Genomic DNA, 24809 nt, shown 5'->3' with positions numbered 1-24809 from the left:
CTAGTTGTTGTGTTTTGCAGTGTACAAATATTCTAAATACAACAAGGAATGTCAAACAAAGGAACAAAGCTTAGAGAATAATAAATTCCAAATAACAGCGGAAGAAATTGGTTTGTTTTTCTCGATTTGAAGATTGGAAAAACCTATAACAATATACCCATTATAGTTCATAAAACAATAAAGCCCGTGTCTTTTAAAAAGAGACTGACTGAAATATTCTTGGTCTTGTAGATTAAAAAAATAAATAAAATAGAATTTTCATCCTTGACATCAAAAATAAAGAAATGCAAATTTGTAGTAGAACGTTTTAACCCTTTGTTCAACATATAACACGCACACGTCAAAACAAAACCGAAATAATTGATCTATTAGCCACAACTTGTGATAACTTGATTTTGAGAAATAAAAGAAAGGCCCATATCAAAGAGAATTAAATTTCCTTCCTGGGAGTGCGTAGCACGGCTAACAGCGAAGCAAAAGGTGGCCAAAAATAGCGTTAACTACAGAATATCGTAGTTAAGAAGGCGAACAGAATTTTCGTGTTTTCTAAAAAAACAAACTTTGGCATCAAGAATTAATTTCCTTGTAACTATATAACTAAATGTAACATTAGAAATACGTACTTAACCAACTGAAAATTTTGATGCAGCAAATCTAGCTATGGGACATTTACGACGTTTTAGGTAGGTAGCTAAAATAACTTAAATGCACCTTAGCAAATATCAGTTCGGTAAATATAACACCAAAACAACAATATCGTGCTAAATCTCTATTGTTGTGAGCATAGATATAGATCTTTATTCTTGACGCATATTTACGTCGATATGTGACTAAAGGTTAAAGCGTTCTTAAACACGGCTGAAAACGTTTTCGGAATTTTGATCAGATTAAGACCGGATCTTAACAAATAAGGGAAGTCGCCTAGCAGCTATCGCATTTGCTACTGTAACTCTACAAGATAGTTGGCGTATATTTCATCTTGTTTTTTCTATCAAAAGTCAGATTTTACAATATAGAAATATGAACTAAAGTGCTTGGTATATTAATTTATAACTTATATATGTACACAAAAAAATATGGTTGCTAAGGTTGCATATTTTGGCAATTTTCTCAAAATATCAATTGTAGAAGTAGCATACTGTAACAGCAATAATATGATCTGTGAAACGCTAAAGTTCAAGACTCGAATCCCTAGAAAGAATAAATTGATTTTCTCTCTTTATTCGCATGTAACTTGTCGTACCTGCCAGCACTTTCGACAAGCAGGCATTATTCTGAACAGAACGGGGTTTGTATCGCTTTAAAAGTTCCCATTTTGGCTTCCGAAAATATCAACATGTTTTTTTTTTCATTTGGGAATACTTATACAGATGTTACTTTGTATGCTTTCCTACTTGGTGAGGAGTTTCTAGTCAATTTTGATTTAAGTTTAGCCGAGAGTTTTCGATACGGACTTTTCTTTTTCGGTGAACACGAAGGAGTAGCAGAGGGGGTTTCATTCGGAGTTCCGTCAAAATACGTCACCAACTCTAGATGTGATTTGCAAACTTTTACTTTTCGTTCCAAGATACGATTTTCTCGTGACAGTAACTTTTTCGTGTCTTTACTCTGTGTTGTTATTTCTCGAAGCCGTTCTAGAGAGTAAATATTTTTTTTGTGAATTATGCAGCAATTGGGAACATTATACCTGAATGTCGGAGATGGTTTGTGAAGAAGTTTAACCTGCGAGGTTGCAATTGATAAAAAGGGGCATGATTAAATTAGCACGAGTTCGAAACCAATACAATTTCTCAGGCGTTTTATTACGTGCTAATAAATACTTTTTAGCTATATGAAAAACAACTTACCATCAATATCAGGCAAAGGTACTCTGCTTAACACTAATTTTTTCAATGTTTGATGCAACTCTTCTTTTAAGTCTTGCCTTTCCTCGATTAATTCCTTTATCTGCGTGCGATGATGCGCTGCACGGTCAAGCCTATTGTTATCTTCTTTGCTCGAATAGAATAATTCGTCAACACAAACTAAAACAAAAGATTGACTCAATGTCAAGCGAGTCATTGACACTTCAACTTGGATATGCAAGACGCATTTCTGAGAGAGATGATTATTTTTTTCAAATTTTTAAAGAGAATTTTAATCACAACTTCACTACGGTAATATTTGCTGCGTTGATAAGCTTCGATTTGTTAAAGCTTTCACTCTTTTTATCTACTTTGAAAAGACGTAACTTACTCTTCAAAATTGACCTTACCTTTCTTGTTCAGAACAGGCTTTCCTTTCTCATATGTATAATCAGTGGATGCATGTATGTTGGCGCTACTCTCACATCTCATGCTTTCGTAGCCACTACTTACGCCTTCGGATGGTGGTCCTGGAAATAAAAAGATAATTCTATAATGCAACACGAATAACGCTATATCATTTCACTTCCAAACCTCGGTACTTAAATATTCAACTGTCAGGGTGCGTCAAAAACACAGTCAATACTTACGTTTACAAAAGTTTCGTGGTGAATGATCCAGATGACTATCACAACTACTGAAGCTGTTTCGGTTCCGTAACTTTTGCAAACTAAAGAAAAATATATATTTCTCACTCAAACAAATTTTTAACTTAAAACAGAAGATTTAGATTGCTCGTTTTCCGAAATTTCTCAAGACGTAGTTGAAAATTGGTTTTACCTTAACTGCTTGTTTGTCCTTTCATCCGTATCCTCAGCACTATCATAGTCACACAGATTTCTTCTTTGAATGACAGACGCGCATGGCAAGTCATGTGTGTAAACCTTACACCTGCATTCACCAATACAATTATTACAAGGTATTATATCATTGTCTCTTTCTTCACTCTTCTCGACAAGTGACTTTGTACTTTTAAGAAGAGATGAATTATGGTTGTACACATTAAAGTTATCTGGAGCGGAGGGATCAAGCTCGGCGCCTATACTTTCTAAATCGTCATCTATAAAAAATTCCTCACTTGCGCAGGATTTTTCATTCCCTTGAGCATTGAACAACCGAGGATCAATATCATCAACGTAACTAAACTCATCTTCAAGGGCAAATCGTTCCGCAATTTGTGAAACTAATTGCCTTTCAAAGTTTTCAACAGTTCCAACGCTAGATACTGTATCTGTTGACTTAAAGTTGTTGCAAATGTTACCGTTAACCAACTCAACTTCGTGTCGTGTAAAAGTCCTGTCTAAACTTGCCGTCCTTGTTATATATTCATCTCTAAAGCTTTGAGTTCTTTTAAAGGGGGAAGAATTTGTACTAACACATTGTCTTTCGTCAAGTTTGTTTAAGCGAAGACTTCTTGTCCTTTTACGGGACGATTCTTCTGTATGATTATGTTGTTGCATGGAGTAAGATTTATTACGTCCACGAATTGGCAAACTGTCCGAGTTTTTAATTAAGTTTAGGTTGTTTTCAAAACAATTTAGTTTTTGTTGATATGAAGGCCGGAAGTTACTTTTATTGTCAATTGGTGTTACTTTTGTTGGTGATGATAAAACTGTGTCAGCATGCTCCTCCAAGGGAGATTTAGCTAACTGGTCGGTGATATTTACTATGATTGGTGCTGGTTGTTCGTCAGTATGCCTTCTTGATAAAGTGTGTGATCGATCTTTCTCAGAATTTGATTTGGCTTTCGTATCTTTTCTTTTTAAAGAAGAAGAGCTAAAACTAGTTTCAGTAGATCCTAGCACAGGAGCAGTGGCCGGCTGATTTGTGGTAAGCACCGACGGTACGATATCACTTTTTATTGCAGACTTTTTTGGAAATTCTGGAGGATGTTCGAAATCGGTTAATTCTCGATCACTTACAGCACCACCAGATGGTCCTAAATAGATTACAGTGTCGCACGATTCCTCTGCAGCACTTGTTGATGTAAATTCAGATTCGCCCACATTGTCTGAATAACATGCTTCTGTCACCAGTAGAGGTGTAACAGGCTTGCATCGACGCCTATGTTTTTTCTTCTCGTCGCAAGAGCTATCACCTCCAGAAGAACTTGTACTTGAATACTGGGAAAAAAGAATAGGAAAATTTACTTACAAAAGTAAAAAATCTACACAAAAACAATGCCGTTCTTGAGAATAGAATTTTTAAAGATTGCTTTACACACACTGCAACTACCAAAATTTGGAATACTTACTCGACTCTTCTTTTTCCTTGATCTGTGTATTCTTGAAGCTACTTGAAGCGTTGACAAAGTCTCAAAGCAATGTTTTGGATCCTGTGATACATTGGCAATCATAGTAACTCTTGAGGACAATGAACCCATCGCTTCTCGTAGCAGTGTCGTTAGCTTGCTGTCACGATGTGGAATATGTTTTGTTCCATTTGATAATGAAACAATAACATTTCCTAAGGCTGACAATGGTAGCCATGTACCCTGCCCTGTGTCTCGACTTTTCTTTTTGCGACTACAACCAGATAAGTCGATAAGATGTAGACGAGAACGGCCACCATGAACTGTGAAAAACAAAAATAGGAAAATTATAAATGTTATTTACAAAGAAATCTTGTAAGTTGTCAGAAAATAAGCCTTTTGTTCAAAAGGTAGTAGAAACCAAAGTTTAATAATCTCCATATTTCTTACTTTCTCCTGTTCCAACTTTATCGATCATGTATTGATAAACATGGAGGGTATAAATCATATTGGAGTTTTTTCTTTCATCTGGATCTTCCAAATATTTCCCATGTTCATTTTTAGGAGTTATTGGTGACGTTTTAGCAGCAACTGCTGCGTCGAAGAAAAAAGCAGCTTTCTCAGCATTTGGAGCACGAAGTTCTGTAAAATCTGATAGCTAAAGAAAAGAGTTTAAAAATTACTTTTTCCAATCACATTAAATATACCTTTTCTAAAGAAAACAACAAACTGCTTTCATCAAACTCAACAATTTGGTTGAACCAGGTCCTTGTTAAAAAGGTGTTACAATTTGCGTTTTAATAAAAATTATATAATTTAAAGAATGTTTACCTGAATACTGGATGCTCGTTCTCTTGGCAAGTAAACACTGGGAGAAGTTACGTTGCTGCTGATACTACCATTTCCTGCAACATAAAAATTGTAATGCTATCAAATCTTTTTAAACCCACTTCGCCCACTGTAGATTTTATGTATGAAGGAGTATGAAGAAGAAAGGGTTGTTTTAAATAGTCCTACCTTGCTCTCCTAATAGATCTTTTAAATTCTCAGATTTACCAACAATTTCTACGGCTGATACTCGGATAGAGAATCTGGCACCAGTTCTAAAAAGTGAGAGACATTCATTTGTAATTTTTATCCATTTATTTAAATTGTGTTTTTCCTACTTTCGTTTGTTCCAAATTGTCCATACAGCTTTATTGCTTGCAGTAGACCTCATCAATTTTACGTTTGACCAGAATCAGTAGAGAACTTGCAACATCTTTGCAGGGAAGACATATGTCACTTGCGCTATAAATACCTTTGTTTTCGGTCATCTATTAGCTGATATAACCACGATATTGCGCATGGTATGATTCCAATATTCTCTGGTGCAGTATCACGACCAATCATAATAGCTGATTTACCTAGAAAAGAATTGGAGTTTTTTTATACTACATTAGCCAGCCAGTGTTAGCAACATAATGTTGCAACATAATATTCGGGAATAGCTTTATTTTAATACAAAGACAGTACAATTTACTCACCAAGCTTCGGATATCCATATGTTATCAAACAAGCATCATTACCATTGACAACAGTATGAAGAAGATCCACAAGGGTCCCAGAACAGATTTCTGTTTGAACAGCGTCTTTATCAAATATGTTATCAAATGAAAATAACCGTGGCGCTTTTTCAAATCGTTTTTGACCGTCCGTACTTAACGTTGAATCCCTTAACAGGACTTGTTTTTTCTTAGCATCTACTGTGAGACAAGTTTCTGGTTTGCTTTTCCTATCGACAACCCGAAGTATAAGACGAACCTAAAATGATTTTTTTCAAATACACAATTTCTAGTGCGCAACAGTTCATTCAAAACTTAATAGTAAACAATGGCTTTATAAAAACGCACATTTTGAGTATCTACATTACCAAGATTGAACCCCTTAATTGTTTTGAAAAGTTGCAAGTAAATCCTTCAAGTAAATCTGAAGCAGAAATCTTAGAGGTTGCAACTAAAAAATTTTTCTAGTATGGTTAACAACATGGAGCAAGTTTCCCCCCGTAACTTCACCTGTCTTTATGAAAAAATATGGATTTAAAAAAATGACTTACCTTTCCATGTCCATCTCCTCTTCTCACAGTTCCATTCTTAAACAAGGATGGTGGGGCTTGAGGTGGTGTGCGCATAATTAGTTCACTGAAGTTAGTTTGAAATGCATATCTATTTTGCTCCATGGATGAATCTTCCTTCTTTTTTCTTGATTTTCGAGTTTTGGTTTTTGACGCCAAATTTAATTTTTGAGCAGCCCTAAAGAAAATATAATGGATAACATTTATTTATTTGTTTAGCTCTTGTGAAAGAAAAATTCGTACAACCATGTTTCAACGGAAATAAAAAAGTAAATAAACAGCTAAAGTGTAAACAACAAATTATTTCATCAACTTTGCATAACTCGTATGAAGTATAGACAAAAATAGGATTAACAAATCAAAAATATAAAAAATGTGAAAAATAAATAAGTGAATATATAAAAACATCTGGTTTTTTCCTCAAAAACTGTAAAAATATATTAGATGTCAAAATAGATTTTAGAAGGTGAAATAGACGGGTAACAAGAACACCTCGAAGAGTTTTATGCTCACTTCTAATGATGTTGTTAGGTGAATAAAGCAAAAAAAAATTTCTTGTCAATGTTGTCACACAATATTTTTTTGAGTAAACAATCAACAACTCCTTAAGATTTCACTTGTCTTAACCGAATTAGAAACGATATATCACCAATGCTCTTTAACATTTTTACTTAAGACCTAAATATTTCGACATACAAGTTTTTCTTTTTAGCTTTTTAGCTTTATAAATAAACGTGTGAAATATTTTAAATTTGATGTTTATATTTTTTTTTTGTCTTTGAACGAAACCTTCCAGGCAAAGTTACATCCGCTTATGAAGTTTTTTCAAAGTAAAAACAATTGTTTAAGCAATAGGTGTATGTAAAATTGATAAATTTATCAAATGTAGTGTTTTTAAAATGTTTATGTAGAAATTTCTCCGACTAAAAGATACTAACCAATCAGAAAACATACAGGATGTTGCTTTCTCATAAAATAAAAACACAAAATAAAAATACATATAAAGAAAGAAAGAAAAAACGCAATAATAAACACAGTGAAAATTGCAAAGATGCTTGCATTATATTTTCCTAACGTTAAAGTTTAGCTTCGCAACAATATAAAAAAGCTGAAATGAAGCTATATTTAATCAATAACCTCATATTGTCTTTTTAAAATTTTTCTCAGATAATATCTTTTCCATACAGTTTGCTCTATTAAAAAAATCTTTGCAAGAAATTTTTTTTTTAGCAGATAAGTAATTTACTGATAAAACAAACAATTTTCATTATCTCAGCCTACAAAATTGATAATATTATCAAAGGGATCGTATGAAATTGGAGTGACGTTGTGATGTTTTTAAGTTTGTAATTTCAGGTGTACGCAAATAATTACTTGTAAATAGATGGCGATTTCGTATTTAACAGCGAAAGAAAAAATAGTGCAATTAAGTTTATAATTATCTTACACCTAAAGTAAAATTGACTCATGGTTCATTGTTCGAAACTGTCTTCCATTCAATTTAAAAACAAACCGTTTCACACAAGCTTTCATGCAATAAAAGCCAACCAATTTGCGAAGGAAAAGCAGTTGCTTATGTCTCCGTCTCTCAGCATTTTAACAATCCTGTCTCAATGGATTACTTAACAAGATTGTTTGATTAGCTAGAATAATACCAGTCCCCTGATAGAAAGTAATCATTTTCAAGCGCTGATAGACACACGCCTCAAAGCAAGCCTTTGGAGGCGGGGCTTCCGCCCATTCATATAATCTAGTCCGCTGCAAAACAGTTTTGGCTAAACATTGCCAGGAACACTATTTTTTCATTAATTTTCTTAATTTTCAAGTCTATGTTTTTTCCAGAAGTGTTTTTCTATTTTTTTCGACTGCGACATTTTAAACGCATGCGCACTGACGCGTGAATCAAGATTCGTGTTATAAACAGGCTAATTAACGTTCGATCATAAAATTGTAGTTAATTTTTACCTACCACCAATGGGCAAGACGAAATTAACTTAATTTTTATTGTAAATGTTTTACTAGAAATGATTTATACGAGAATAATAATAATAATCATATTAGAAATATTTTACTAGGGCATTTCATCTCAAAAAGTAACTATGACAATTTTTGTAGGAAATTGTAGATTCTTCCGTGTTTGATAGAAAAATGGCGAGGTGATTACCAATTATTTCTTAATAATACGAACAAAAATTCAATCCTGTGAAACTTCCTTTAAAATTACTACGTCACAAAATTCTCGATTTGTCATTCCGATGTCAGTCACGCTTAAAATGATTATATCACTTTTTATACCTCATCTAAAGACAACCATGGCTAAACCCGAGAGAAAGTTTTTATTGAAATTAGTATATTTATATTCAGTTTCGAAGGGACTTGCTAACCTCTCCCCCCTTTCCTAATAATAATAATAATAGTTACACCCGACACTGCCAACTATTATTTGATTACATATTAAAAATAACGTACTTAACAAAAAACGATGCAGCTGGAGTTATATTCTCTTTACCAAGCGATGCAATAGTTATGTCTGGTGTCTTTTGAAATTTCGACTCCAATTTTTGCTTCTTATCGCGACTGGCTGTCCAATTTCTTGGCAGGCTGGAATACATTTCTGATAATGACGTCATTGGCTGTAACGTTTTGTCAATGATGAAGTTAAAATCAGTTTGACAGCTTTGACAGGTCACTTCGCTTGTTTCATGAGTTTCTTGAAGAACGTTCGCTAATGCTGGTGTTAATTCTGATATCTAAACAAATATTTTTAATTATAAATAAAAAGATAGAGGTACTAATTACGCGCATGCGTGTTACGCATGTGATAACTTATTAAGCATGAGCTAATTGTTGTCTATAACACCCTTTATCAATCACAGGTTGATCAACACTAGCTTCGTACAAAAGTTCTACACCCTTTATTAGTGCATGCTTGTTCAATAATTTTTCACATTATGATTTTCTTCGTATATAAGAACAATACAATTCACTTTCTTAAACGCAAATCTCAGAAAATTATTTTCATCATATGACGTCACACTTTCAATTCAAATTAATTTATACGTGCAATGGCTACACAGGATAGCGATGAAATAACAACCAAGTCAAAAACTATTTATCCATTTTACCACTACCTAATTAGGGTGACAAAAATAATTTACTAATTTACAGTCAGGTATGAATAACATGCTCAATTTGATTTCTTTATCCATTGTTCTTTCTGACATGTTGTATAACTAATTTGCTGATAACAATAGTTAAGAATGAGAGGTGGAATTTCAAGTAGCAACCAAACCACTTTCAACACGATGATAAGAACATTATCAATTTAACAACATCACTTAATTACGTTGTTATAAAGTAATAAGTTCATATTTTTCTCACCCTGTCATGTTTTGATGGAAAATTGCCAAAATATAACCTTAAGACACTTTAAACATTACATGGATCTTACATATAGAAATCCATTTTATATCATGGTTTTCTGCATTATACAGTTATTTATTAACGAGTTGTAGAGAAACTTGGTCTGAAAGTTTATACAATAATAATAACAATAACTATTGTAATTACGAAACTAAATGTATTATAATAAATAATTTTTTTATAAACCAGTATTTGTTGAACGTCCTTTGTTTATATATTTGATCTATAAACAATGTAAAAAATGACAAAAGCTATTTAGTAGGATAGTTTTCTCAGAAGAACAGCTTTACACATTACAAAAACTGGTTCGTCAACGAAGAAATTACAGAGAAAACACATTACCACTTCGTGCGGCGTGATACAGCTTTCAATCTAGACTAATTTTCACAAACTTAAAACTAAAGTTGAAAATAAAGAGAATGAAAACTTTATTTGATCAAAAAGCCTAACCTGTTCACGTCATGATTTTTGTTTCTATATAAAAAACTTTGTTACCGACTATAAACTTTGTCAAAATGTTACCACTTCCTTGATGCGATATTTTAATTGCACAAAAACTCAATTCTACCTTGCCACATCCTTCTACGGAAATTAGCTTAACTAAATTTCAACATAGAAGCAACCTCATATTGCTCTGAGCCTAATTAATCAAGTTTTATAATTAGTTTATAGCACGACGGTAATTACAAGTTATTACTGCTCAGCTATTGTCATGATTCATACCAATGATTGCAGAAATTTAGCTTATTATCTATTGTTTTTTGTTACAAATGTTATTTCCTTCAATAAAGAATCGTCGTCGCCTTCCCTTTAACAGTGTCTCCGAACACGAAGCAAAGAAAAAGTAAAAACAATAATTGCGCCAGTATGTTATTTGCGTCATCTAACCAGTCGTTAGATTCTTTAAACTGGACAATAATATAGTCTGCTAGATTTTTCAAATGAGGCACCGTGTTGTCTATGGTAAACTGTTGGTTTGTTTTGTTTTCTTTGTTTCGGCGACCGTTTAAGTTGCTAAGTTGTTGTTTTATTTTTGATGCAACACGATCATGAATTTGTTTGTTTGTTTCTTTGTTTGTAAGAAAAAGATGTGGCTTTTTTAAACAGTTTAGAAGGCTAGCAAGAAATCTTACTTCACTTCACCATATTAAGCTTGCTAAGCATTCTATAAACAGGAAATATTCTATTAAAATATACCAGTTTTCACAAAACTCTCAACACACAAAACTATAGCTACTTCTTTTTTTCTAACAACTGCACAGAATGTCTGAGCTTTTACACGCGAAAAACTTGTACAGGAAATACTAATAAACTTCAAGTAAACATTGTGAAAAGTGTTATGTCAATACACTGTGTGAGGATTTGTCTTTTCTTGCAAGAAGTGGCGACATCGCCATGGTCATGTAGAAGATAGTGTAAGGAAAATATATATACATTCTTATAAAAAGTTTGTCTGTAAATCTTTCTATTGATTTCTTATTTGTTTATTATTAGTCATGGATTGTAGGGAATATATTTAGAAGATTGCGTGAGAATAAAAACAAAAAACATCCAATTAAACTTACTTACTTAAATCATCTTGTTTCTGTGAACACCATTTCAAAAATGAAACATCAAGTTGCAACATTAAACTTAAATCAAATATTACAGCTGTCCGTATGAAAAACCTGGTGTTATCAAGAAAGTTAGTGGGCGGAGAATTCATCAATTATAAACTCATCAAGTCGAACTAAGTATAAAAAAAAATACCCATGATTCACCGCAGTATTTAACGCTTGACCATTTTAATAATGTTTTGGTAAATTTGATATGCTCAAAATAGATATCCTACGATTCAAATTCGCAACAACGTAATTTTTTTTATTATGAAGTAATTAATATAATCACATATTAAACAGATTTATGGTCAATGAATAGCATGCTTTTAATTAGCATACATTCAAGCAAACTGAAATGTACAGCTTTACAGATAAAAATGAGAGTTGAAAAATAAAATCTATTATTATTGGTCTCTAATTTATACTATATCCTTTAAATGACTTACAAATTATAAAGAACTAGAAATCAGTCTCCTAGCTAACAATATAATGACACTTCTTGCTTTCTGTAGCCTTTAAACGTGTTTGGTATAGCGTCTGAATCATAATTCTATTTACAAATCTGTTATAACAAATAACAGTTTCCCCCTCTAATCCTTGTAACAACAAAGATTTCAGGCAGTTTAAAGTGACAAAATTATTTTTAAGATGCCCTAAGAAACAAAAATGTATGAAGAAGCAAAAAAATTTCTCTCTTACCTTACTAATGAATTTTCCAAAAAAGTTTTAAGTTCTTTACATCCTTTTAGCTGTGCTATCATGTTGAAAATTCGGACATACTGTTTTAGGTTTTCACGCCTCAATGGTTTTAATTTTTTTCAATTATAAGACGTGCGAGAAAGAAATGCACTGCAAAAAACGAAAATTGCGTGTCTACAAGCTTCAATGAATTTGTTTGAGTCATACCATCAGAAAAAAAACTTTACAGACTTTTCTTGAGGTCTTCCTTACTTTAGTTGATAAATAAACGTTTTTGTTATTGGAATAATTTTATACGAACAATGAAGTTGGAAAAGGCTAAAAAATAATGAAAAAGACAGGACAATGTCGTAACTGAGATTTTACTGACTTTTTCCTAAAAAAACACAACAGAGTAGTCAGGCTCAACAAAAAAAGAAAAGTTTAGAAGGAGTAAAGTTTTCACATAAATGTTGCGATTACAAAGCTGCAGCTACATGTGAAACGCTCACCAACCATACATACCTCGACCAAGCTAGTTTACTATATCATTTGACAAAACGAAATTAGCTACGTTTGATCATGTGTGTGGCGCGAAGATTCACAGACATTTTTTATTTTGTTTACATTGCAACCGCTTTAACAGCAGTCCATTTCAGCTAGCAAATATTGACATTTTAGAAAAGAAAAAAACACAAGGTTTTTTTATAGGTTGTTAAATTTATTTATTTTTTAATTTTTAAGCAAAATGTCCCTTAATTATATAATCTGCACAAGTGGGAGGAGTGTTCAAATATTGTTTCGTTTGACAGATTATGCTTTTATATAAAAAAATGAAGTTAGAAATGAGGCTAAAAAAGATTACATCGCTAAAACGTTTTTTACACAAGAGAGACATATCAAATTTGCTACTAACACCTTTGTATTCTTAACACGAGATTTTAGATTGACATTGTTTTGATGAGAATGAGATAAAACCAAGAAGAAAGATCATTCATTCTGTTGATAATAGCAACATAACTAATGTACGAAAGCAAGAGGTTGTACAAGCCATAACGCTTACCGCTTATAAGTTTTGCAGACTTTATTACAATGAATGAGACCATAAAATAAACAGTGTTTGTAAACCGCTTAAGCAGCCTAAAGAAGTTCAATATTGTATTGAAATTACAAAAGAAGTGTTTAAAAATAATTTTGATTTCAATTTGGTGAAAAAGAGGTTCTAAAGTAGGATATTTTGCTGCAGCTTCGAGACATTGCTTTTAAATGTTCAATCAGAAATTGGTCTTATTTTTAGGTTTTGAAAAATATTCTTCACTTTGTTCAAAACGGTAACGGAATTGCTACCTTGTGTAAGGGATACACGAAATAGCGATACCTGGGGTATGTACGACAGGAAGTCATCTGAAGAGTGCAATATGTAGGATAAGCGAGCTGTGAACTTTCCACAGGCAACTAACCAGTCCTTTTGACAGTATTACAAATATTTGCAACCTATTATTTCTGCACATTAGCTTTTTGATATGTACACGTACCCAAAATCACAACAAGTAATTCTGCAACAATCTCCACCTTACTTTACAGATTGTTTCAGTCTCATTGTTATTATAAAATTGTTTCTTATAAGTACTATACATCTCGTATATCGTTGCATAGTGCTGAGGGTGTTATATTAAGTGACATTCAACACGTTAAACATCAATTGTGACGATTCAAGAAACTTGTACTGAACTCATTTGGTCAAATATATTTGTAATGTTAAATTGAAAATTGAAAAAGAATGTTCAAAATATTTTAAGAAAAAAATAAAAAGACTGTTAGAATAAAGAAGTGAAAAAGGCTAAAGCGAAATTATCTGTTTCATTAAAAAAGATTTGTGTTTTGATGGACACGTGACAACTGGTGTTAAATATATTTTAACTGAATCTAAATATGATGTAAATTGTCGGTGGCATTTTAATTACACAGCGATGATTTTTAAATAGCGTAGAACATTTTTTTAAATACATTTCGCCCCTCCTTTTTCACTGTTAATAATTTTCAGCAGAGAGTCCACTCAGCTGGGACTTTTTTTAACTTGGAAGATATATACGGACCTCTATACTAGAATTCTTTTGTTGAGTTTTGCTATCAGAGCACGTGAATCAACAAAATTAAGGATTTGAAAGAAAACATCTGTACCTCAATTTCGTCTTCAGTTTATGCTATGTACTAAAGAATGGGTCCTTACTATTTCACTCTTACAAGAAATCGTCTTTTTTAGTTTTTTATGCACAAAAACAGACACGTGGTAGTAGGATCACATTCATGCCATATGCAAAACTTAAAAAATATTAACGTGTTCTACTGTAAATTAACATTGCAAATAAGAAAAATTTACTTGCTTTTAAAACATCTCCTTCACTGACCGCCCAGTTCGTTTTTAAACGAAAAGTACACAAAAACCATGAAATCTTCACAACAGCTTCCCCAGTTAATGAAAAAATGCACTGCGAAATCAGATATACTGTTTAAGTATATTAAAAAAGTTTTTTAACTTAAGATTGAGGTGATAATTCCCTCCAAAATGAAGTTGTTGTTTTTCGCATTATATCTATAATAAAGTAATGTCTCCTGAAAAACAAATAAAAATTTCAAGTTTTAATAAATAATTTTTCTCCAAAACAAAAAAATAATCTTTACAATTTAATAATTCATATATCAAAGTTAAAATTAATCATTACGTCATATTTTCCTAAAAATGGCGCCTGAGTTTATCTATTAAACAGAATTTGCCAAACTTTCAACCTCGTCCCCAGCGCTGCTGAAGATAGTTATGTCCCAATTCAACCTCATCCTCAGGGCCCTTTTTTATCGAAATGTAAGAAAACGTCCAGGGGAGAAGGTTGGTCCCGATGTATAAAGACGTAAAAAGTCCTAGGAACAAGGTTGATAAGAATTTTAATTTGGGCACTATTTTTTTTCTTCTTTTCTGAGCTTATATTTAACGCTCACTAATCTTCATTTTCATTAATTTAACTATTCAGATTTAAATTCATTATAGTTAACTTCATTTTGATTTTCCAGCTTTTGTTTTTCAAGAAAAATGTTTTTTATTTTCATCCAGTCTAAGTTTATATTTATTCCGTGTCCATATTAACGAAAATTAAGTTAAATGAAACAGTGGGGCTCTATGTCTGTATATTGAGTTCTACTGTTAAATACAATCTGTTAACTGGATGGTGATTGAATAAGGAGTCTCCCAAATTATTATTTAATTTAAGAATTGTACACGCCAGATTAAATTCGACAGACGTAGCTTTCTATATCAATCAAGGATCATAATTTTTTTTGTTTTATTCTCATGTGTTCGTTAATTAAAAAAGTACAGATATTGTCAAATGCAATTCGGAAAAAAGCAAAACAACGCACCTCATATGTTTGTTTTTGGAATTACGAAATACATTATCATATCTAACCATATTGCTGGGAATTTGTCTCAAAATAACTTTATTTAATCTTTTTAAACAGGTCTTATATAAAAGTAATTACGCTGTTAATCCAAGTTCTTTATTTGTTTACATTTGAGAGAAATGACGCATCCTTTGCTGATCCTATGTATTGATTACCAGCTAAAGTGCGTCACATCGATCTTTCATTACTGGCTTTCACACGCGAAGTCTGGGCACTAAATGTTGGTGCAGACAGATTTTGGAGGAGAAAAAAAACGTGGATGGAGAGGGGCTAGTTGTTGACTGCACGCGGCCTCCAAAAAAATGTCAGGTTGTTAAAATTGAACTCTCCCTTACTCCTTTGTCTGTTGTATCAACCTTGAACCATCATTTCTGCAATAATGCACACAACTCTGATTTTTAACTTTAGAGGGACATAACCATGTCACATAACTTATATACAACCACGATAAAGTCTTACAAATATCTACAAACTGTGATTGTTACTCATCTTCATCTAACTAGTAGTTATGTCACAGTAGTAGTAGTAGTTAAGTAGCGATAATATATTTTTTTACTAGTATAGTTATATGCTTTACTTTTTTGTTCTTATGTATTATTAATAGAAGCACAAAATTTGTTCTCAAATGTTGGCGAAACTCAATCTCATGTGTAAAAGAAGAGAAGTTTGCTCCTTAAGAATGACACGAGTAATAAATAAGCGTGCCTTGGCATATAACAAATTATTTTATGAAACTTGAAACTTCACAAAATTTTGGTCAAAAGTAAGTAGCAGTCAAAAGAGGATAAATATCAAGAATGAAACTATCACCGTAAACATGAAGTATAAAAGTATAGAACAATCTTTACCTTTATTATGCCAGAAGTTGTGACTAAATTTATTTAGGAAAAGGATTTTGAATAAGTTTAAAACTTCCCTATATTTGTGTATACTAATCTGTCACTAACAGTTTTTTTTTTTTTTTTTTTTACAAGTTACAGACGCAGCTGTCAAAATCTTCATTTGTTATCCTAGCGGAGTTTGAGGTGAAAACTTTCGTGGTTTTTTCTTGTTATGTGTTATTCGAGTTTTGTTTGGTTTCTGCGGGTTTTTAATGATTCTTTTTAACCTCTGTAACGCCTACCTTCGATCAAAATAACCCAAGTCCAACCCCTTTACTGAATTTTGAAAAATAAAATTATAACATTTGTCGTTACAATTTTCTACATATAAAAACAAAACAATGAAACGTTAGAAGTTAAGAATAAGATATCAAAAAAAGGCGGGAAATTTTCAAAAAATAAAAGAAATAATAATGGCGGCACTGAAACTTAGAGAAGAGAGATAATTTCCTCACATCTTTCATTTTTAAGTTTATTGAAGCTAAATGTATATAATTCTAATAAAAAAAAGTTTATAATTGTAATATTTCTTAAAACAATAATAAAAAATGCCTACCATTGTTGATGTTTTGAGTTTAGTAGATTATTACATGCATGAGTGAGCAAGCGCCCTTAAAATGGTGTTGTCTACACGCTTTTTGTGTCATAACGTTCAGCAAAAAAAAATATAATCCTTTAACAGAAGAGAAAATTTTCTTATCCAACTTCAGCGCATCATCTATTATATGTAGCGTATGTTTAGACAAAAAAATGTTTGCAAAATATCTACGTCACTTTTCATGATGTTTCTCTGATGTATGAGCAAGAACACTGTTAGCCAAAACTTTGTTGTTTTGATAAAGGTTAAACATTTTTTTGTCTTTTACATTAGCAAACATGGTAGAACGTCACTGGCTACAATGGCCAGATTCATCGCCAACTATTTCTACGTATAAAGATACGTAAAACTTGAAAAACACTAGGTCCTAATCTTTTCAGTCCGTTTTCCTGATTTTCTCCTTTTTCAGATACACAACAAATATGATGTATAAGGCAAAATTTCTCACAGAATCAATTGTTGTGATATTTAATGCACTTTAACGCATGCATTTTAATTTGACAAACGGAGCAAAGAGTTTTCAAAAATAATACATCTAAAATGAAACTGAATTTCCTGCTGTTTTAACAAAGTGTTAGGTTTGCTACTGCATTACTGTACTGTATTACTGTACTGTATTACTGTACTGTATTACTGTACTGTATTACTGTACTGTACTACTGTACTGTATTACTGTACTGTATTACTGTACTGTATTACTGTACTGTATTACTGTACTGTATTACTGTACTGTATTACTGTACTGTATTACTGTACTGTATTACTGTAAATAACCCTACCACTTAATAATTTACAACAATAACAATTTTACATAACCTTACTTTAACAGACATTGTTTCTCTACCATATGTTTTGAATCTGTCAAAGGCTTGCGAAATGTTACGATATTGACTTTATCCACTGAATATCGACATTTTCCTTACAACACGTGCAATGAACAGGATGAATGAGTTGTAAATGATGTTAAAGGAATGTGGCGTCTCTTCGTATATTTAAACTATCGCGGTATCACTGACGCAATCGGCTTGCCAGTTATTAATATGGATTGTTTTGATTTTAAAGTTGTCGGCTATGGTCTACTGTCGGTGAGGAATTAGTAATTGTAAGTTTAGAACAAAAACCACACGTGTTTCAATATAATTGGTGAAAGTGATTTATATATGACATGTTCTTCTATCTGTATTATTCCGCAAATAATAGATACTTGTTTGCTTGTCAAATCACTTTTTCTAGTTTTTTTATAATTTATATTTTAAAAGGGAAAAGGTGTCGGCAATTTTCTGTCTTCCAATTAAGCAATGAAAAACTCAAATGCACAAGTTTTATGTTACAATAGATGACATTACAATTCGTCAGTAGGTATTGCGATTTAGAGATCACAAAAAAACAGTAATGGTAATTATTAATGAGTGTTATAGATATTGATTATTAGTTTTTACAATGAGACAGCTTACATAAAAATACTCAAAAAATAATATGATTTGTGTATTACCTTAAAACAGAAAATTTTATTGTATTCTGTGTTACATACCATAGATGAAAAAAAAGCTATTTTGACGTCTTTGTCTTTTTAGTGTTCTAAATAAACCTTTTTGTGATTCGGACATTCTGTCTATGAATATAAATGATAAATAACCATTTTATTGTCATTTCTACCCACTTACTTATCTATTTAGCTGGGAAAAATAGCTCCTCAGAGGGTCTGTATAATCAAGCACAAATATTTAGAATAATTATATGAAAGCATTGTAGATAAGCAGTCCCATGCAAAAAGTGAGAGACGGTATTTTATCAAAACAGCCAGACTTTCTTTTAGTTTCTATACAGATTTTAAACTATTTCTTTTGGTATCTAAGAAACGACGCTTAATAACACAGCAGTTCTTTAAAAAAAAGATTAATCGAAAATTCTTGATTGATTACAAATTCATTCATTAACAAAAGAGGAAGCAGAAATTTCAATAGCAAAGTTTGTTTTTTTTAAAAAGAGAAAAATCAAATAATAAATTCGGCGCTAAACGTAAAAGCCTCAATACCATAGAGTTAATATACCCTGTCAATTGTTTCCAGGAAAAAACAGAAGGTAGCCCTAGGGTGTTTAGAGTTCCTATTTGAACTACAGAAATCTCTAGAAAATTGACAAACTAGACAACGGCCTCATGTAGCGTTCGTACCCACAAACTTTCAGGTGTAGATCGAACACTCTGGCAACTGAGATTCCTAAGATTTAGTGAATGTAGATTGCGATTACATGAAAACAAAAATAGAAACTAGTCCAGGAAAGATTAACTCATCTCAAATGGCAACGAAGCATAATGTTTAAGCTGTCCATTCGAATGACAATGTGTGGACATTTCATAATCTCGTGAGAAACAACGACTCCAATGATATGGGATTACTCATACAACAATCAACTTCAATGCCCCTATCCTTCAAACCTATCTTTAAATAATGACCATGATTAACAGATTATAGTATCTTATTGCATCTTCATTAATGCTTTCCTGTTTTTTGTGATAAACATGTACTTCTCTACAACTTTCACACTTATGACGTAAACAGGCATGTTATACGCATGCGCTGGTTGTTTTAATTGTTCAAAGGTCCATTTGTTCTAACCTAAATAACGTACTGTTTTTGTATGTTAAGCTTTGCTTGTTCTGTTCCGAGAAAGATACTAAAATTTGCATACTTTCATTGGATGAATAAACATAGTTCTTTGGAATCTGTAAGAAATAAATAATTCAGTCATCTTAAGTAAGCGAACATTCTATGCAGAAAAAATTCAGAATGTGATTTAATTTTACTTTTCGTTTTCCGTTACTAGTTTCGTTCGTTCGTTAGTTGTAGGAATGTGAACAAACAGTATTGAGCGACTAATAACCTTATATGAAGCCAAATTTTAATTAACAAATTAGCGTATAATTACACGTCGGTGTTATAATATTATCCTTTTGAACCTTTAAAAACGTTTAACTTAAATAGGTTTATCGCCCCTATATCCGGCGTCACATTTATGTTCAGTGATTTGATCTTAGCTCTTTCCGATAAGTGCCAAAAACTCCATCGCAGTGGTGAAAAGAAATCAAGTTTATGTGCATTTTTATATCTTACCAGGTTCTACACTTTAGTAGGCTTTTATCACAAATAAAAACTTACATATAAATAAAAATAATGCATCGCAATGTTCATATCTTATAAAAAAACTAAACAAATATAGCGCTACTGTCTGCATCCTACAATTAATTTAGTTAGTTTCTTTTATAGAACGAGTAAACAAAGATGCATTAGCAGACTCCGTAAGTTCAAGTAAGTTTTTTAATGTTTTATTGAAAACTTACACAGGGTTCTTATTAACAAAAACAATGCAATGAGCTGTCTTCATACCTGACCGGTAGATGTGGAGTAATAAACAGCACTATGACGATTCGTTTTCTTCTTCTGTAACAATCTTCTTAAAAAACCCTTTTCATTTTCTTTCTCATATTCTTTTTCTATTTTATATATATTATTCAACGACCTCACTCTTTTCGTAGACATTTTTTTTATTTATATACCATAAGAATAACATGTTTCTGATACATAACAAATCTTCTGGTTAAGTAAGTAATGAAATGATGAATAAAATCAATTTGATATGCGCTGGGACTTCTATTATACAGAAGCACACAAGTAAAATTGAAGCGTTGACTTAATCAACGTGCCTCATGGTTATTGAGAAGCTAATTACGTTTGATGTCGGTCGATTAGGTAATTATAAATTACTAAGAGGTTTAATATCACATCCATGCTGTGTTCAAAGTTGGATTTGGATGGCAACCTGTGGTTTTATCAGATTCTTTAAAGGTATTATGCCAATGATAATTTATGTGCTTTTGATTCACCACATTTTCTTCAAGTGATAACAGGTTTAATGTCACATACATGCTGTGATTACAAATTACTAACTATATGTTGAATGTGGATAACAATTTGTAGTTTTCAGTAAAGGCATTATGCAAATGAAAATTCAGACACACTTTCATACGATTGTTCAGGTGATAAAAGCGCTGAATAGTGGCATCAACATTTTCAACATACATACTCTATACTCTGTCCAATAGGTAATCAAAATAAAAGGCGACGTATTATATTTTTTAACTGTCATTCAGTTGGAAATGGACAGTATTTGTTAAATTGGGTTTTCTAAATCTAACCATTGACATCTCGGTAATTTTTCTTTGAAACGAATCTCCTTTAAACACACGTTACTGAAGTGTGTGCAAGACGAGAGACCTTAATATCATCACATGCTTTTGAACATACAGAAAAAATGAATTGAAAAAGAAATATGTTAAACAAACAAAAATATATAATAGTACATTTAAGCAACTTCAAGTTTTTACAGTCTTATTTTCAAATAGATTAAGAAACGACAATGACAGCTTTTTATTCTCTTATGTATATAAAAGAATAAAAAACCAAAAGAAAAAAATAAGATTTTACTTCAGACAAAATACAGTTTTATGCTTTGTTATTTAAATACTATAGAATTAGATTACGTAGGAGAAAGATTATGCACAGGATATTTACTTGCACCTGAACAAGATTGTGGTGCCAAGGTGCTTTTAAAACTTTAATAGTTTTAATAAATTTAATAAACAGTACACATGGTTTTCACTTGCTAAGTGAATATGAAAACGTATTTTATTACCGACCAACCGACCTACCGACGGACCGACCGCCGACCGACCGACCGACCGACCGACCGAAATAATACCCCAGAAAATTGACAACTAGAGAAAGCTTTCCTGCACACCATACTACCAAGAGAAATTCGTGATTTCGAAACTATCGCCGTGCTTGCTGTGTTTGTGTCTTTCAACTGTGTTTGCGATTTAATATGTTTTAATAAAGAAATTGCGGGTTCTATTATGGTAATTAATAGACTCTTGTATACTTTTGTTTAAATAATTTTTGCTTAATTTTCGGAATAGGGGCTACAATTGCAAAAAAAAAGTACCGCAAAATTTTTTTCTCAGATTCTTCTCGTAAGGAGCACAATGTATAGACAGTATCGCAAAATTTAATTCTTTGCATAGCTACACATATTTAAAAATATAAAGTGATAAAATAATATCTTACCGTTGGTAATGATAAACCCAAAACAGCTTTCTTATACCATTCTAAATATAACCATCTAACAGCTGTCTTGCGCATACGTGACATTAATTTTTGACATGTTTTGCAAATTTCATCATTTTCTGCATCACTATTATCAGAAAACGATTCATCACATTGCGATTTGCGCAACTCTGCTTCGAACATAACTTCTTGCTCTTCTTTCGATTCCTCTGTCATCGTGATTAGTTTATTTATTTACTTATTTATTTTTTGTTTATGTAAATTTTCTATTGTTTATCTAAAAAGAAAAAACATATAAGTCTATTTGGCAGTAGTCCATATTTTTAAATAAATGTATCTTTGATTAAAACAATCTTCTGGATTGCACTCATCTTCTATTGGAAATATATCATCAAATTGTGATAAATCGCTTACTATATTTATAATGCATATAGCAAATTTCTTCAACAATAAAATTATGATAAAATGCCCTTTAACGGATATCCCATTTAGAAATAAATTTACCTTTTAGCTTATCATGCCTATACTTTTCCTTCCATATTAAGTATATTAAAACAAAATTTTTAAAATTATACCTATTTGACTTAATAGCTTTCTTTGGACATTATTCCAAACAAAGGACAAAATTGCGTGACTAAATATCCTGAAAAGGGGGATGAAATCATCCAATGTAGACTTTCTCAACTCTCTTATCGCTGAAGCAACAAGAATTAAAATTCCACCATAATGTTGTTAATAACAACCAGACCATATTGCGAATATCTAGGTAATAAATCAAAAAAAATTGTAATATGTGGCATAGCAACAGTCATGGAAATATACATTATCTCAGAGGAAGTGGCCACAAGGAGTCTTTCATTGAAATAACATCATCCCGCCTTTTATTTAACCGATAAACTTCTTTGATTTGTGAATTAAGAAAAAAAACTAATTAGCAAAATGTAACCAAAGACTTTTTTTAAATCAATAGATAGAATAAAGAATAGAATACTTTTTTATATTATGCATATTATTAAAGAAACAAATTGAAAAAGTTTTTGATACAAGATTGGTGTATTTGTTTGCTTAGTGACAACCACATAAGTACATAATCAGGACCAGAACTTAAATCTTCGTGCAGCAAAGCAAGCTGATTTTTTAAATTAATTGCAAGGTGATGTGACATCATTTCAAGTTAGGTTTGTGTTCTTTTTCAGCTTCTGCAATGATTAACAATATCATTTTAAAAAATTCTTTGGGATAAGGAACTTAATTAACCCCTTTTCTGTAAAGCAGAATATAGATTGAAATCTCATATTGATATGACTAGAATATAACTGAAGTAGAAGAAATAAATAAAAAAATCATTAAATTGAATTATCATCTAGATTCTCACCAGTGGAGTTTAGTTGTATTCTGTTAACTTCACATCGGATCTTACCTCTGCGTTTCTGTTTAAATGGAATACACACTTCTCGTATCTTCTTTTTTGTTTATAAACTCTGTCCAAAGTCGATATTAACACGCTATGAAAAATATAGAAAAATATAAAAAAAAAAAAAAAAACACACCTTTCAGTGCATGTACAAAAAATCTTTGCAAATTTTATATTTCAACCTGTCGTAAAGTAAGACGCAGGGATAAATAATTAATGCAGCTATTAATTATATTGATCTTGTAGTATTGGTTTTCATTCTGTATTTTAATATTTATTTTACAGACAATTTTACCTTAAAGATTGTGATTACTGAATAGGAGAACAGTATATGGTTAAATGTTTCCTTTCAGCTGTCTGCTTATTGGGGATAATCTGCTCGAAATCAAAATATATAATTGATCTTTTACTTGCAAGGGAAGGTTTTTGATGGTGCAATTATTCTCATAATTGATTTTTTATGATGTTATTAAAAGTATTGGTTATGTTATGCTGAAATGTTTGATTTTGAAATCTACGAATATCAGTGAAATAATAAATTTTCAAAGGAAATTACGTAGTAAATATATGACAGTCACTTGGTTGTTAAAAGGCTAAATATAAAACGGGAATTTGTAAATTACTTTTTTTGAGTGAATGATTGAAACTAATAAATAATAAATCTTTTATGCTTTTTTAGACAAGGATATCTCTTTTAACTCTTCTCCCACTGACAGTTATTGTTATTAGCTAGAGTTGTATTGTACATATGGAGGTTTAAAGTTGACTTTTATATCCAATCAATGTTAAACATGCATGAAGCCGAACTACAGCGTTTTTAAATTTGACTGTTTGATAGAAATTTGAAGTTATAAAATGTAAATTTTAAAAATTGTAGCAACTAAGGACAGTCTGTCATTACTATATAGCGCCCCACAAAGGTTAATATTTTAATTTTACAGTTGTTAAAAATATCAATTTCGTCACTAACGTGACTTTTAAAACAACGCATAGAACAGTAGATTATCCATAAGAAATTTTACATTATGCAGTGTCGGCTTTAAAGAGTTGACAACCATATAAGTCATTCAAAATGCAAATTGTCGATTGCTTGTAATGGAAAGTACAAAAAAAACTAGATTTTAACTAGATAATTACCATTAAAAATAACGCACAAAATGATATTAAAAAAGGGGGATTTATTCCAACTCCATTTGAGTAAAATAATAATTGTCTGCTATACTAATTTTTTAAACTCCTATTTTACGGTACTTATTGTTATTGTTGAAATTTGTTTACCGAGGATAGCCTTTTCAGTTCCTATTGGTACTGCTATTGACTAAGGTCCCCCAAAGGGGTCCTAGTGCATTTAAAGCTTTCATTTGAGCTACAAA

At 31.6% G+C, this 24809-nt stretch overlaps 1 protein-coding gene across 6 annotated transcripts; it reads right to left on the bottom strand.

Annotated features, from left to right (window-relative positions):
* Window positions 1-94: 94 nt before the first annotated feature.
* On the bottom strand, window positions 95-22443 carry LOC130640852 (uncharacterized). Of its 6 annotated transcripts, none has more exons than XM_057447422.1 (14): window positions 22023-22443; window positions 8738-9018; window positions 6251-6446; window positions 5682-5958; window positions 5456-5561; window positions 5173-5258; window positions 4987-5060; window positions 4606-4813; window positions 4159-4478; window positions 2685-4027; window positions 2495-2574; window positions 2255-2374; window positions 1848-2024; window positions 95-1634 (listed from the first exon to the last, which is right to left on the bottom strand). In XM_057447422.1, exons 1-14 carry the CDS (start codon window positions 22236-22238, stop codon window positions 1363-1365), a joined length of 3756 nt encoding a protein of 1251 aa, XP_057303405.1. In that variant the 5' UTR covers window positions 22239-22443; the 3' UTR covers window positions 95-1362. The 6 variants fall into 6 exon arrangements, with proteins under 6 accessions (XP_057303405.1, XP_057303406.1, XP_057303407.1 ...); XM_057447423.1 differs by lacking the exon at window positions 22023-22443 and adding an exon at window positions 20286-20612; XM_057447424.1 differs by lacking the exon at window positions 22023-22443 and adding an exon at window positions 17721-19481.
* Window positions 22444-24809: the final 2366 nt, after the last annotated feature.

The sequence above is a fragment of the Hydractinia symbiolongicarpus genome, chromosome 4 (genome assembly GCF_029227915.1).
Source record: "Hydractinia symbiolongicarpus strain clone_291-10 chromosome 4, HSymV2.1, whole genome shotgun sequence".
NCBI classification, from domain to species: domain Eukaryota; kingdom Metazoa; phylum Cnidaria; class Hydrozoa; order Anthoathecata; family Hydractiniidae; genus Hydractinia; species Hydractinia symbiolongicarpus.
Note: the sequence above shows the minus strand (reverse complement) of the source record. Positions and strands in the feature narration are given on the sequence as shown.

Excerpts from the sequence above, each read along its gene's own strand:
- LOC130640852 (XM_057447422.1), bottom strand. The coding sequence starts at position 22,238 with ATGACAGAGGAATCGAAAGAAGAGCAAGAAGTTATGTTCGAAGCAGAG. Across the intron at positions 9,019-22,022 it reads TGGGTTTATCATTACCAACG|ATATCAGAATTAACACCAGC; the intron begins GTAAGATATTAT and ends ATATTTGTTTAG. Across the intron at positions 4,814-4,986 it reads AACGAGCATCCAGTATTCAG|CTATCAGATTTTACAGAACT; the intron begins GTAAACATTCTT and ends TCTTTTCTTTAG.